Below are 17,400 nucleotides of genomic sequence, written 5' to 3' on the forward strand. Positions count from 1 at the left end.
TTATTAATAATATATAATAATAATATTATGTTACGCAAATCAAATAAAATGTACAAATGGTGTAAGATAGATTAATGACGATTAAATGAAAAATTTGTTGATTTCATTCTGATATACCTAATGTATCTAATGGTAAATATTTCATAGGCGATGGCACTCAAATGCATCAGTCTGAAAATAACAATTATTGTACTAAACCAACTTTTGGAAAAGTCACAATATAATGTATTCACTGTTCACCTTTCAGTATACCGTGATTACATCTCAACAGTACATAACGGTGACTAGAACTTATTATTATATTTTTTATTTATCCATGATTTTGACAATAACAAATATTGTTCAATATAGAGTAGGCTACAGCCCTTCAGCTCCTCTGGGTATGCACCAGACTGCACCTTCTGCGTAAAATGTCTATGGCACGCCTATGATTGAAATTTTTGATAGTTACTTATGGCACCTAATACGACTGTATATAGCCATAGCCAGATAATTATTTTCTAATTCTGTATTATATAATATAATAATAATAATAATACCTTAGTAATATTATTATGTGCAAGGTTCACAAGTCAATATGAAAATAACTTTTAATAGATGTGCCGGATAGCCAGTACCACACATAAAATGTTTCTTGATGAAATCGTGGAGAGACAGATTATTGCAAAAATTAAGTTATGTAGATAAAATTAATTAATAATTAATACTAATAACACATATAAGATATATGGTGTACAGACTACAGACGTACGTAATACACAAATATTGAAATATGTATTTAATTGTACTTACTTTGTACCTATACAATAGTTAGAAATAACATAGTTATAATCTTTTAACTGGTGTTTTTCCCATCTCAATACCTTACTAATGAGATCATTTCGATCAATCCCAAAAAATATTTAAAACTGATTGACGGTTCAGCCAAGGTTGTTCAGTTTTTATTTCTGAAATACCTATGTAGTTTCCGTTCATTTTTTTAACAATAATTTGTACAAAACAATATATATTTTAAATTTATGGAGCTTATATAATATTATTATACTTGGAAAAAATTAACTTAATGTGACTTACAATTAATCAACTGATTATAGTAACTATATATTATTATAGCAAAAAATTAACTCATTTTATTATTGTACGGTTTAAAAACAAAATTAACTTTAATTTTATTTATCTCGTCGATGCCCATCATTGTCCAATATTGAAAATCCTACTCTAATTTCTTGCATGCGCCTATGTATAATTTTAATTATTGACAGTTGAATATCAAATTTTATTAGATACTTAGTGAATTAAATAGATATTTACTTATATAGTAAATGTATAATAAAAAATATCTATGCGTATGTTATTATTTTAATTATTATATTATTATCACAGTTCAGTGTTCACCGATATATGAATACGAACTTACTGTTTATTGTTTTTAACATTAATCAATGTACCTACAAATTGCATACTTAATATTATGTATTCACAACGGGATTTCCAGTCGTTAAAATATTTTATTTCATTCGAATACACCGGGAAAAAAAACCCATACGTCAACAATATATAATAATTTACCTGCAAATATTTTTGCCGCGTGATTGGCACACCAACTACCAATGTATTTCACGTGAACTAATGATTGTCGTGATTTATATACTATCGAATAGTATTCGATTTTTAGTGTTTAGTCGTTAACACAAACTATCAAATTATTCAAATTATAATTGCAACACTCAATACTCAAAATACTTTCGAATGCGCCGGACTATCGAATAATTCGATAGTAGTGTTTCGATTGTCCCCCACGCTGCCCAACATCACTAATAACACGATATAAATACGGCCGTGTGATGTGAGAATCATATAGTGTAATTGATGACTTCGTGAGGTGAAATCAAATTTTATAGTTACCCATATTCAAGTTATTTTTTCGTCGACAAACGCGTCTCCACGACATAATATTATACTTAACTGATAATACTTTTGGAAATATATTATTATAGTATAATACCGCGATCGATAATATATAGGAGACGACACTCGTGACCGACGTTATGCGGCGATACAATAACGCAAATTTGCAGGTGGCATTTGCCGCCGTGTTGCTGTTTATCGGATCAGTGGTCGTGGACAACGTCGGGGCGTCCACCAAGTACACGCTGCTCGGCACGAACAAAATCGAAGTATCGGAGTCGAAGGTGACGTGCAAGAACGGCAAATCCACATCGGTGACCACCGGCGTGAAGGGTGAGTTGTACACGTTGTCATCGACCAGGACGAATTTCTCGGGCGACAAGTGGAAGAAGCGAATGGCCGAGCTGGACAGAGAGTCGGACGACGAACAGGGGCACGTAGTGGCGTCTGTTTTCGGTGGACCCGTCGAGACGTGGAACCTGGTGCCGCAACACCGGAGCGTCAACAGGAAGATTAATGCTCAGAGCAGCTTGCTGAACCGCTGGGACGAATTCGAGAAATGGACGCGTGAACAGTTGGGCAAAAAGAACGGTGCGCCGGTCAAGTTCACCATAAAGATCAAGTACGCGACCAAAAACGGATGCAGACCCATTGGTTTCGAGATCGACGCGTCCAGCAAGGCCGGCCCTGGTTTCGAGGCGAATTTCGACAACGGGCCATACGGTTCTTTCGCCGTCACCAGCAGTGGCAGCAGACCGACCAAGAAGCAAAAGACGTGATCGAAATCTGAAGCAAACCGAACCCGAACCCTTATGTCGTGGACCGTAAACGATGGTTTAAACCGTGATTGATTGATCTACTGGATCACCCATCTTTAAGTATCATAATTATATTCTACTACATATTTTTTATATTTATATAATTGAATCGACGCTAAACATTTCAATAATATTATTATATGTATTATACGGTAAAAAATAATAAACCAATCGCGTGACAGTAATTAATATTTATAATACTAATAACATGTCAAGGCTCGAGTATGGTGCTAGTATACATAATATTTTTATATAGTTGCGGACTTCGAATAATAATGTATTCAGCCTTTATTTCGTCATACATAATAAACGCAACACTGCGGAAATATTATTATGGTGTAAATATTATGTAAATGTGTTGGGTACCTACCTACCTATACCTGTATAATTTATTATAGGTACGCCACTTATGGACATAATCCTGCTGATGTTGTACAAGTATGGTATTTACGATTTTCAAACAATAGCGCTTTGGTCTTATTTACGTGTTGTCGTACCTCGTACATACAGTCGTATACTCGTATATATATATGCATGTGTGTGTGTGTGTGTAGGTTATACAGAAGCTGTTAAAGCATGCCAGATTTAGTAATTAATAATAAATTATTATTAATATTTTCTAAATACCTATAGTATATAATAATATATGATTATAATTTGTAGTGAAGTAAAGTGTAAGGTCCATACTCTATATTCACGGCGTTCTTCATAAGGCAACTAATCCCCACACGCGAACCCAGCTTTAAAATGCAAAATTTAAAATAATAGCTTCGAGTTGTGCATTCTGCAATTGCGTACAGAATTATTTAGGTACCAAATTTAAGAACCATGATGAATGTACGGCGCCCTTTCTGCTTTCTGTATACCGTTTTAATTTTAACATACAAACAAGGACATGGCATGCTTCTATTTATATATTAAAAATATTGAGTTTCAGAATAATTAATAACATGAATATTAAAAAATTTAAAAACTATTTACGATCGAACAATAGTTAAGTTACAAAATATTAGTATTGAAGTTTTATGTAATATTATTGTTACCAATGTTACCATATATTATATACTATATAGTAAATATAATATCACCTACTCGCACAAGTACACAAGTTGTACGAATACAGAAGTAATACTTACATTAATATGTTAACTAGTTAACTCTAGCATTATAGACTATAGTATATTAGTATATTTTATACCTATTGTATAATGACTATTGTGTGACATTTCTCAAGTCTAAACCTAAGTTGTAAACCGTAATCGGATATTAAACATCAAACTAAAACCAATATGTAAATACAGTTTTGAAACATTTATAGAAAATGTAAATTATTGTAGATAACTATAGATATGTGATTATTAAATTATTACCGTATCTAAATAATTCAAGTTTTCGATTCAAAATGGAGAAAAAAGGTAAATACCTACAGGCACAAAATAGCAAAATTAAATTCAACAGAACTTATTATGTGTTATTAACTTTAATATTATTAAAGTTAAAGGTTAGACTATTTAAAACATTACAAATTTAAAATACTCATGACTTGTTTAAAAATGAAAATATTAAAAAAAATTCCAACGCTACGTCACTGATAATGTCCTAACCTTTAACTTTGATAATAGGTAAATTCACTTTATTATATACTAAAACTAACAACAGTACAACACATAATATAGGTTTTAATGAACGCAAATTTATCATATTGTATGTATAACGTGTGTAAGACGGAGTCAACACTTGCAAGTGTGGCATCCTCTTTGTAATTGGTACAATAATACACATTGGCTAGTGCCTACAGTCTACACAATAATCAATGCGTTATAAAATACTGATTTGTGTTTATTTATTTTTTATTCGCATCGTGACTGTGAATCAAAAATCATTTTAAAGTTTAATCTTATCGTTGGGTTTGGCTTACATACATATAGTGTTACTAGAATTTGGAGTCGTCGTCTGATTATTAATCGGTTTCTTACCATATTATACCACCCTGTTTATTGTGAAACGTTCATTTCACCCGAAAATCCACTGTGATACCAACCGTCCATAAAACAACAACAACAACAGAAAACAGTGACAAATAACAATAACTGTGATATACAGCGATCGGCATATCATTATCATGAGATTACTTGCAATCCTCACGCTGTTTGGGGCGGCGGTGGTGACGTTGGTGAGCTGCGTCACCAGGTACAAACTGTCCACCAAGAACAACCCGCAGGAAAAACCAATCGGCCACGTCAACCCAGTCGACGAGGTCAGTGAGGGCTACGTGGATGTGACGTTTACGCAGCAGAAGTGTTTGAGCGGAAAATTCGATTCCGTGCCTGTCAAGCTGGTAGGTGTGGTGAGCGAGAGTGGCTTACCGCGAAAGGATTTCAATAGTTTCACGCGATTCAACAAAATGGATGGGGTAAAGGGTAACGAGAGAGGTCACCTGGTAGCTTCCACTTTGGGTGGTCCAAATGACGACAGTTTGAACATGGTGCCGCAACACCAGTGGCGTGTCCAAAACTTTTTTTGTGGATGGGCCACAAAAGTTAAGTTCAGAATGGTTTTACTCCTTCCTCATATTATAACTTGATTTATTTAAGTCTTAATATTTTTATTCTAAATGACTAATTTTTATATTTTTATAATAAATGGTAGCTTACTTTTTATTAAAACATAAAATCTTTAAATATTCAAATCTTACATTTTTATTAAAATATCTAACCTAATAAAAACAATTTTTTTTCTAACTATAAATTATATTTTCATCGAACATCGGACTTACACTGTCTAGTCTAGTACTTATATGAAATGTAAGTGGGCACTTGCCTACCAGGTCCACCCCCTAAACACGCCACTGCGCTACACACGAACGTGAACCGAAAAATAACCAATATGAGCAACATATTTGCCTGGTGGGACGAGTTCGAGAAGTATGTAATCAAGCATATCGAAGACCCGTATAATAGCACCATTATATCGGTACATTTTATAATCAATGTAAATTACGAGAATGACAAAGACTGTCGACCGGTTAGTCTCGAGGTTGACGCCAAGTCCAACAACATTTCCAACACGGGCTTCTAGGGTAAATTGTTTAACAACGCGGGCGGCAATTTTGGTGTAGTCGCGCAGACAAAGGCCCAAAGGAAAAAAATGGAATGCAAGAAACCGAGACTATAGCGCAGCCAAGCAGATTAATGACAGTTTCGTGATGCAGTAACAGAATAACTACTTTATTTTAATATTGTTTAACGCCGATAACTTTATCTTTTAATTGAAGCGTAAATTCTTCACATTTATAATTTTATAGCGTTTTATAATTAACAAACCCATTTTTACTATAAACTTGATTTTCAGATAATTCTTTTTTTTGATTACATAGGTTCATTAAGTAAAATGTTAAAAATGTAGAACTGCAATTATAAAATATTGTAATTTTTTTTTTATAATAATAATTATCAATTAAAATATAGGATTGATTGTGATATCTACACGACCACGCAAATCGTTAAAGAGAACTATTAAGTAGTACAGGCGTACCGAAATGTAGTACCTATACTGAAATATTTATATGTAGTTAGTACATCAAACAACAATTATTGTACTAAACCAACTTTTGAAAAAGACACAAGATAGTGTGTTCACCGTTCACCTCCTTATATCGTGATTGTATCTCAACGATATATAATGGCGCCTAGAACTTAAATTATTTTGTAACCAATCGACATATTTAATTTATCTGATATTTAATTTATTATTTATTATACATGATCTTGTTTTAATTGGTTATTATCATCCATTAGGTAGGTACCTACATAAAATCTGAAATTATGGTGTGGGCAATAATATTTTTAGTTCATATAAGATATCAATTTAAAATCATGACGAATTTGAAAATAATTAAAATTGTTCAATAAAATGGCCTAAAGCCTTTTAGCTCCTCTGGGTACGCACCAAGCTGCACCCTCTGCCCAAAAAGTCTATGACTCAGACTTGCCTATGACTGGAATACTCGATAGTTACTTATGGCACCTAATACGACTGTATATAGCCGTAGCCAGTTAAGTATTCTGTAATTCTATATTATATTATCTTATATTATTACAATAATACCTTAGTACAGTGGCGGATTCAGAAGGGGCGATCATCCCCCCCCGTTCTCTCTAAAAAAAAATAGTTTAAGTCCCTGATTTTAGTTATTGACGTAATTATACTTCAACGGTAACAAATTTATAGTGATATATATTTTTATTACTATTACTATAAAAAATATTTTTTTTGTTCTGTACGAGACTGTGGAAAGTAACATATGTATTATGTATGTACCTAAATAAATACTTTATCAAAGTTAATGTGTGCCCTTTAAAAATCGCTCCCCCCCCCCTGTTATCTTGGTCTGGATTCGCTCCTGCCTTACTAGATGTGGAGAAACAGATTATTACAAAAATTGAGTTATATAGATAAAATTAATTAATAGTTAATACTATAAACTTATAACTAATATAACTTATAAACAAATGCATATACATAGGCAAATATACAGATACGTATTTATATTTGTATTTTGTACTTATACATTAGTTAGAAATAATATAATAATTACCTTTTAACTGATGTTTTTTTCCATCCAATATCTTATTGTTGAATGTTTGGTTGATCTCATTTCTCAATTTTTATCTGTATCAAGTGTATCACAAATTCACGAAGAATATTTAAAATTGATTGACGGTTTAGCTAAGGTTGTTCAGTTTTTAATTCTCAAACTATCCTATGTATTTTCCGGTTTTTTTTTTAACGATTATTTGTAACAAAACAATAAATTATATTTTAAATTCACTGTGTTTATATATCATATATTTGGAAAATTAACTATATGTCTATATGTGACTATACAATTAAATACTAATTGATTAGTAACTTTTTAATATCTAAATAAATTATTTATATTTATGTCCAGTGGCGTAAACTGGGGGTCGCACGGGGTCGCACTTGCAACCCCTGAAAATATCAAAAGGTCGCAAGAGTATCTTTTTGCGACTCCAAAAAAATCACGATTTCAGTTTTCAAAAAATTGAAATATCAATATAATAATAAATTAACTAATTTATATTTTGAGAACCAATGTTTAACTTTGTTTTGAAGCACTGGAATTATTATTATATTTATATCCTTTCCACAATTATTTATAGTTTTGTTATTAATCATTTTCTATTATTATACCAATATGTATATTTATTGTGATCGGCCGACTCGAGTCTCAATGGTAGCTGATAATAATTACAGAGGCCGCCGATTACTACTGCAGTAAATGATATTATTCCTTCAGTAAAAAACCAAGGCTCGGCAAGTTAATGGTTTTTTTTAACTCAGTTAAGTTGATATGCGTCAATAAGAAAAAGTAAAAGTTAAAAGTTTAATACAATTTTTGGTTAACTCAGTTAAATATTTTTTTTTATTCGTTACCGTACTTTATTTCTTATCAACACACAACTAAATTATAGACTATAATGTTTATATTTCAAACAACATACAGTATTTCTATATAGTATGTGTTTTAATTAATAGTGTTTAATTGTGTTTTATCTAACAATAGTCATCTAAATAATAGTTAAGGTGCCTAAAAGCTGAAAATAATTAATTTACATTATTAAATAAAATCTTTCATACAGATATTATTTGTGTGTTTGTAATAGAGTATTAGTGTATTTTTTAATAAAGAACCACAAAATATTTTATTAAATTGATAACAAGGTATTTAATATACATATTAAAAACAGTTCAGTTGTTTATATCATTATATAAATTCACAATGAAAATATTTTTTGACAAAAAAACGACTGAAATAGTGAATGTAAAAAAAAATAAATTAACTTATTTCTTAAAATGAAAGATAAATTCGTTAACTAAAAAATAAATTTAGTAAGTTAATAGTTAAGTAGTTTAATATTTTAAATCTATACTTATAATATATATATATATATTATATTGTATTAGGTATTGTGTTATACAAAAAATATAAATGGCAGCTGATTTGAAGCCTGCCCAACCTAAAAACTGATTGCAACCCTAACAATTTAGCCCAATTTACGCCACTGTTTATGTCCAACATTAATAACTTCCCGGGACCAAATGTTTTAATGATTGACGGCGTGAAACGTTAATCGACTTAATGTTTTGTTGGGGACGAAACAGCCGCTTACCCTAACCATTGTCAATTATTTTAACTGTTTATTCCCGGTCACTTTAAAAATTTGCTTGTATACCAAGTGATACCATACACCGTATTTGTCAATAACCGTTCAATTGTGGCTACTATCAGTTTATCACTAATGATAATAAACTGTTGATAAGGTATAATAATTGTATATAAAAAAAGTTGTATTTGTTTTAATATTTTACAAAAGTACTTATTGATTAATTTTTGACAAAATAATGCTAGTATTTTGTTTTTTTCTTTTTTTTAAACAAAAATAATTATAAAATGCTCAATATTACTTATTTTTGGCCACCAATATTGTCCTCCGTAGTATTGAATTGTTTTCCTACTGAAATCAATCAGCTATCAGATTCAAGTAAATATTTTTAATAATTTCTTATTTTAATTATGATAATATTTCAATTATACACAACGACAATTCTAATCTGTTGTTATATTTAATTTATATTGATTTATATTAAATTGTAATCTCTCTTGTACTTCTGGAATTAAACCTAGAATTAAGTTGAATTAATGAAATTTCTATTACTTGATGTTAAAAAAAAAAACACTTTATTTTCATAAACATACTAATTATTAATTTTAATTGTATATTGATCTAAAATTGGCAATCCAAACTCATGTATTTTTATTTGTTAATGTAGAAAAATAAAACTAGTTACAGATAGATATTTGTTTATTTTTCATTACAAATCTATTTATATTATAGAATTTATTTATTCACTAGATAGTCAATTATACAAATTATTTTTTATTCATCTTTATGATACCATTAAATAGCTTAGTGTTGAAAAAGAATATTTATAAAAGTTAAAAATTGTATAATAGTTAGTTAATTATCATTATGAATTAACATGATTTCACCTTCATCTATGCAAGTATACCTATAATTATATTACATTAACATATTACTCATATAAATTCAATTTTAAATTTTGATACAATTTTTTATGTACCTACACATTTAAATTTATTTTCTGTATTATATTTGTTTTATCGGTTGTTATTTTATATCAAAGATTGTTGAAACGATCAATCAAACCATCTTTTATTATTAATTTTACATTTTTTCTTCTTCACTGATTGTAATATAATATTTATTATTAATTTAGAATAGATACTTAGTAAATATTTTTAGGTAGCTTAGGTTAACATTATTAGTTTTTTTTATAATTACTTTCATTAAATACAATTTATTAATAGTACTTATAAATCCATTACCAAGTTAGTTGAAAATTAAAATACATAGACGTGCCTGGGGTTTCAGGTGATGTGCAATAACAATTTTATCAACACATTTTTTCTTGCTAATGACCCAAAAAAGTATTTTAAGTTTCATATTATTGCTACATGCTCTGATATTCTGTAACAATATAGCAAGATACCAATACTTAGGCAACACATTCCAAAATATGATACCATATTACAAATATGAAATGAGAAGTTCATACCCATTAAAATCAATAATGAATGGGTAATAAATAATAATAATATAATATTTTATTGTTATTGATAGAATTTATTATTGTATATATTTATTTTATGTCAGAAGTTACCTGTGGATAAACTTGGTATGGCCTGCAAACAAAAATGTTATTATTTATATTATTACTTTTGATAGTGATTAGAACTTTCTTAGGATAAAAATGTATATTAAATTTTGATGTTTTAGATTTTGAAATCTTTCTGAATTCCTATAATGGCTCTTCTAAGATATTTATTGGTGAACCCTGGTTCATATTATATGGGTAAAGTAATTTTGAATACCTATATGTATATTATTATTATATAAATATTGTTTTAATAGATAAAGATAAATTTATTGGCAAAAATAAACAATAATTATAAAAATATTGGTAACATCATGATTTGTACAATATTAATAGGAATATTAATAACTAAAAAATAAAATACAAATATAAGATTAATTGGTCCAATTCATCACCAAGACAATACTTCTTTGATGAAATTGGAGGTTCTAAATTCAAATTAAATAAATTAAATATAATTGATAGTTGTTATGCCATTTACATATTGATTACAAAATATATTTATTTTTTTGTATCTATTAAAAAAATCTAGAAATACAAAATACTTTATAATTTAATGTGTTAAAGATAGCCAAATATTATCTTTTTATAACATACTTAATTTTATATTTGAATTTTTCATCTAGGTTAATTACTATATACAAATTATTGATGTTATGTTTGTATAATATAATGTAACAAGTCAATGAAATAGTATTAATTATCAAGTATAATGTATATATATAAATTGGGATAGCCTATTTGAGTCAATAGGCGAATAAGTCCATTAACCTTGAGTCTAAGAAGTGGCGAGTAACTTAACCTAACCTGAAGACTACTGTATTATTATTACTTATTCTGTGTTATAATTATTATAACATTAAAAGATTAGCCTCATCACTACAGTGTTATCAGGCATTGTACAGTGGCCTAGATTGAGCTTGACTGATCCTTTCAAATGTAACCGTATCGGACAGAGACAGCTGGAGCAAACCCTGATACCCTCATACGCACGTCTATGTTTAAATGCTATTTATGTAGTTACCTAATGTGGTGTTCTATAAGCATAGGTTTTTAAATCCGATGGTAATATAATTTTATCAAACTTGATATATAAATTAAATATCATTATTTTATAATAGTTTTATTATTTTAGGTTTTTGAATAAAGAGGATCAATTCGGTGGTCAAAATCAATACTACTTACAAACAAAATGACAGAACACCTAGCAAAAACATTAGTGGTTGAAAATGAATCTTATCAAAATTCAATTAAGTCTAGACATATTGAAATGGATAAAACTGAAGTAGAAACTAATTTTCCAGTAGAATATATATGTTATAAATGTAATACTGTATTCTATAAACGAATACACATAGAGAAACATTTAAAATTATCTTTTTGTGAGGGGAAATGTTTAGATACTGATAAAGTTCCTATAATCAAAAAATTACCAGGTTTATCAAAAAATGAATCTCATTTTCAATATAAACATCACCAATGTGAACTTTGTTCAAAATCTTTTACAAACAAGACAAAATTAATTCAACATATTCAGACACATAGTGGGGTAAAACCATTTCGTTGTGAAACTTGCTATAGAGGTTTTTCTAATTCTTACAGTTTGAAAAGTCATGAAAAAACTCATACTGGTATAAAACCTTATAGATGTGATATTTGTCAAAAAGCCTTTTCTCATTCACATATTTTAATAAACCATAAAAGAACTCACTCCGGAGAGAAACCATTTAAATGTGAATTTTGTCAAAAATGTTTTGCTACATCTGGAACGTTAGTGGCACATACACGTACACATACTGGTGAACAGCCATATAAATGTGATATATGTCAAAAAATGTTCTCCTTATCAAGCAGTTTAAATGCTCACAAAAGAACACATACAGGTGACAAACCTCACAAATGTATTTTTTGTTCAAAAGCATTTGTAAAGAGTGGTGACTTAGAGCGGCATTTGCGAACTCATACAGGTGTAAAACCGTTTCATTGCGATTTGTGTGATAAATCTTTTACACAGTCGTCTGGCTTGATCATTCATAAAAGAAACCACACTGGCGAAAGACCATTTGCATGCGATACATGCGACCGGTCGTTTACGAATTCAGCTAGTTTAATAGCACATAAGCGAACTCATACAGGAGAAATACCTCATATGCCTCTACATGTCCTAAATGTTCAACAGATTTCTAATACTCAAAACACTATGCAGAAAAATATTTTTTCAGAAATACCTACAACAGTTACAACAGGTTTATGGGACACTAGTGTTCCAACACCATCAGTTGGAGATTTTAGTTACAGTTGGTCAAATTGGTTTCAAAGTGAAACGGATCCTAATAACACTAAAGATCCAATTCAAAGTACCAATGAACTTTCGGTACCATTTATGCAGCCTGTGTTTAATGGGAGAGAAAACATTAGTAGTATGAATACAATAAACAGTGTAAGTATTTCATTGGAGAATAATGTTGTACCCATCAAAAGACCCGAAGGCCGGTGGTTAGATTGTGATGTATGCCATAAGACTTTTCCTTATTCATCCAGACATAAATTGATTGAACACCAACGGACACATACCCGTGAAAAACCATTTAAATGCTATATATGTCAAAAATCATTTTCTTTATCTAGTACCTTGATCGTGCACAAAAGAATGCATACGGGAGAAAGGCCATTCAAATGTGATTTATGCCCAAAAGCATTTGCCCAAAAATCAAAGCTAAATATACATAAAAGAATTCACACTGGTGTAAAACCATTTCATTGTAATTTATGTCAAAAAACATTTGCCCATTCTTCAAATTTGTCAGACCATAAGAAAACCCACACCCAAGAAAGACCATATAAATGCGATATTTGCCACAAGTTATTCACGTTGGCTAACAGCTTACGGAAACATAAAATATTACACTCCGGTTACAAACCATATGTATGTGAAGTCTGTCAAAAAGCATTTGCCAAAAAAGCTAGTTTAGATCGCCATAAGGGTACACATGATGGTGTACCGCAATGGACAAAACCATTTACAAACAGCCTTAAAGAAAAGCGAATGAATAACATTGATAAGCCTTTTAAATGTCATATTTGTTTTAAGTCGTTTGCCAGTGTAAATGGAATGACTAGACATACAGCCAAACATAATGGACAAGATCAATTTCGATGTGAAATTTGTAACAAGACTTTCACGGGTTTGTCAGTACTAGCCAGACACAAACGAATACACACAGGTGAAAAACCATTTCAGTGTGACTATTGTCCTAAGGCTTTCGCTTATTCATCGATACTAGTATCTCACCGACGCACTCATACTGGAGAAAAACCTTACCAGTGTGATCTTTGTCCCAAAGCGTATACTCAATCCTCTAGTTTAATAGTTCATAAGCGAACACATTGGAACAATCATCAGCCAATTAACTCAATCGACCATCCAACGTCTGAACCACTTGCTCAACCAGGGACAACAAATCAATACGAATTACCAAATACATCAGAGGCCGATGACTACACTGACAATTGGTCGGGCTGGTATCCTAGCGAGCCTGATATATCTCTTGTCACAAATGAACTAGCCACTGAAGAGCCGTCTATACAAAACACAGTAACTCACTTTCCCACTCAAACTGTACCCAACAACCAAAATGAGAAAATAGACATAAACATGTTGCCGCAAAAATTCAAGTGCGCCAAGTGCAAAGAAGCTTATGACGAGAGCTTTATGTTATTGAAACACATTAGAGAAGTGCACAGGTCTAGCACAGTCAAAGTGAAAAAGACGTTCGCGTTTAAAAGCAACGACGTGGTCAAGCAGAAAAAGAAACGTGGCGAACGTCAACGATTGGAGTGCGATATTTGCCAACGACCGTTCAACGACTCGTACAAACTGAAAGTGCACCGGAGAACACACACTCGGGAGAAGCCGTTTAAATGTGACACGTGTGACAAGTCATTCATCGACTCGTGCAACCTCAAGGAACACCAGAAGGTGCACACCGGCGAGAAGCTGTTCGAGTGCGACATTTGTCAGAAGACGTTTTTGCAGCTGGGCACGTTGACAACGCACCGACGCACGCACACTGGCGAAAAGCCATACACCTGTGACGTGTGCCACATGACTTTCGCGTTGCTCAGTAGTATGAAGACGCACAAGCGGCGGGCACACACCGGCGAGAAGCCACATAAGTGTGATTTCTGCCAAAAGGCGTTCGTCAAGCGCAACGACATGGTCCGTCACCGGAGGACACACACGGGCGAACGGCCGTTCGTATGCGACATTTGCTGTCAATCGTTCACTCAATCGTACGTGCTGGTGCTACACAAAAGAAACCATCATTCGGGCGACGGGGCTGCGGTGAACAAGCGCCCGGCCGCGCCACCCCGAGACAAACCGTTCAAGTGCGGCGCCTGCCACAAATCGTTCGCCAGCCAGTCGACGTTGAACACGCACAACCGAACGCACACGGGCGAGAAACCATACCATTGCGACGAGTGCAGCAAATCGTTCACGCAATCGTCGGGCCTCGTGGCCCATAAGGCCGCACACCACGCGGCGGACAAGTCGTTCGGACACGCGTACGCGCCCGGCACCAGCAGTAGCGGACCTCAGTACGCCGCGGCTCCGGACGTCCACCTCCACAGGATACCTCAGTACGCAGGCGACAGGCCGTGCGAGTGTGCCGTGTGCCAATCGTCGTTTGGCCAGCCCGTTACCGTCATGAACGAGCACTTCAACCAACCCGTTGTCGCCCCTGTTATGTCTGTAGACAGCAACTTGTATTACGGTTAGGATCCATTTCACGCGGGTATATGGCCCGATCCGGCGGGATTACTTGGGGTGATACATATTAGCTACAGATTTCGGTCGACACTTTTGAAATTAAAATATGTTAACCAAGTACGTGTGAAATAAGTCTTGCCGTTATGGCTGGAGGGGGGGGGGCGAATATTGAAGTATAAAATGTCGTAGGTAAATATCTATAGTCACAAGGCGCAGTAGCCGTTCTTGTGTGTGTGGTATCTTTGTAAAACAGATGAGTTTTTCAATACTTATTACATTTTTATCTATTTTCATAACTAACATCAGATTATATTTAAAATTAGAATAAGTTATTTTTGAAAAATAATACGATGATAAAGAGACCGTTTTAGAACCGAAGACTGTATTTTAAAGAATTAATGTAATTTTCTCTCATGTATATTGTTCACAAATCTTATTTATTTTATAATATAAATATATACCTTTTTATACATATTATGTTATCATAATATACTGATATATCCAGTTATAGCCCATGATATAATATATATGTACCTTTATATTTTATATACCTTCATTGTACACTATACTCATTATACTCATTATTTTACTCGTATACCTATTTAAAATGTTTTTTACAAATAAATTTAATAAATATATATTATATTTATATATTACTTACATGTTTTCAATTTGTTCTACTTTATTTTTGATTTGTAGATTATTTTCTTAATAAATACACAATCAACATAAGCAACTATTGTCATTTGTCTCTATTTTACAAACGTACAACGTTGGCAGCTAATTCGCGTTCAGCCCGTTCAGGAGAACCAAGTTTGTGTTATAGCTTTAATATTGAAGCGAATTAGCTTCTTATCAAACTTATCAAACTTGATCTCTGTTTATATGCTGGATTTTTAAAATATATTATAGTCTTTAAACTCATTATAATTCATTAGTGAACATTTTACGATTTAAAACGCTTATACCTCGCTGAAAAATTAAAATATTGTTAATTTCTAACGATTAACAACTTTTGTCATTGTTTATATTAGTAGGGCATAGGATTTGAAGTATTTGCATACTTGTTTTGCGGTCATAAAAATAGCAGAGTACGAAACAAATAGGTATATGTTTCATGCTTTCATAAAGCTAGTTTTGAAATTTGATTTTGTATATAAATGCATATTGAGTGCTTTTTGTTTTTAAGGCCCAAACATTACCATATTTTACATTATACAATAATAAATAAACATTTATTTTTATTTAAAATTAAAATAAAATGTTAATGACTATAACCGTTGATTATAATTAATTAAATCTGAGCAGCTTGAGCTGCGATTTTCCTGCATCAAATTTTTCTCTCAGTCCGCCCCTATAATGATATTTCGAGTCTGTTTACTTGATAAGGTATTAAACATTTAAACTTGAAAATATTAGTCAATAGTTATGTTTTACAAGTTTTCAACACTTGTATTTACATAGTCATCGAACGTTCATTTACTGTATTTAGTGTATTTTACTATATTTTATCTCGCATAGTCGCATTTACATTATACCATATCTCAATACCTGTACATGTATCGACGTAAATAATATGTAGTTACCACTAGCTAGCGTTAGTGGTGAATCAAATAATTCAAATATAATATCAATAGAAAATTAATTTTGGATGGAATCTATTTAAAATAAACAACTTCCCAAAACGAATAGTGAAAATATTATAACTACAAGGCTATATCCGTTCTCTGCAATGACAAAAAATAAACGAATATATTACATATATTTTTTATATTGGTTGGGAGTTGAATCCCAAAAACTACCTGCGTGGCTGCGTACATATATAGAGATTATATTTTTATATTTTGAATATCGAAAACTTAACTACAGTTGAGTAGTGAGTACGTTCGACGTCCCAATAAATTGACAAATTTCATATTTCAATAGCCTATTATCAAAAGGTTATTATACAAGTATACATCGTTGGTTGTTATTTAAAATATAATTATACTCTGTTTTAATTAGATATTGATGATACTCTTTAAGTCTGAACTATATTTTTAAGAACAACATTTAATAATGTATGTTTTCACCTGCAGCATTATTTATAATTTATAAATAATCTTACCAGAAACAAGACATCTGAAACTACTTTTGAAAAGT

The 17,400-nt window shown here is 31.5% G+C and overlaps 2 protein-coding genes across 2 annotated transcripts; both read left to right on the forward strand.

The window, feature by feature from the left end:
- The first annotated feature begins 1,848 nt into the window (after nucleotides 1-1,848).
- Nucleotides 1,849-3,057, forward strand: LOC113556516. Its single transcript, XM_026961514.1, has one exon. The coding sequence runs from the start codon at nucleotides 2,049-2,051 to the stop codon at nucleotides 2,685-2,687; it is 639 nt and encodes a 212-aa protein (XP_026817315.1). The 5' UTR covers nucleotides 1,849-2,048; the 3' UTR covers nucleotides 2,688-3,057.
- A 6,067-nt stretch (nucleotides 3,058-9,124) lies between these two features.
- Nucleotides 9,125-15,717, forward strand: LOC113558632 (zinc finger protein Xfin-like). Its single transcript, XM_026964127.1, has 2 exons — nucleotides 9,125-9,292; nucleotides 11,623-15,717. The coding sequence occupies exon 2, from the start codon at nucleotides 11,680-11,682 to the stop codon at nucleotides 15,265-15,267; it is 3,588 nt and encodes a 1,195-aa protein (XP_026819928.1). The 5' UTR covers nucleotides 9,125-9,292; nucleotides 11,623-11,679; the 3' UTR covers nucleotides 15,268-15,717.
- Nucleotides 15,718-17,400: the final 1,683 nt, after the last annotated feature.

Source organism: Rhopalosiphum maidis, chromosome 3, assembly GCF_003676215.2.
Source record: "Rhopalosiphum maidis isolate BTI-1 chromosome 3, ASM367621v3, whole genome shotgun sequence".
NCBI lineage: Eukaryota > Metazoa > Arthropoda > Insecta > Hemiptera > Aphididae > Rhopalosiphum > Rhopalosiphum maidis.

What these genes read in the sequence shown, in the direction of transcription:
- LOC113556516 (XM_026961514.1), top strand. Translation starts at nt 2,049, where the DNA reads ATGCGGCGATACAATAACGCAAATTTGCAGGTGGCATTTGCCGCCGTG.
- LOC113558632 (XM_026964127.1), top strand. Translation starts at nt 11,680, where the DNA reads ATGACAGAACACCTAGCAAAAACATTAGTGGTTGAAAATGAATCTTAT.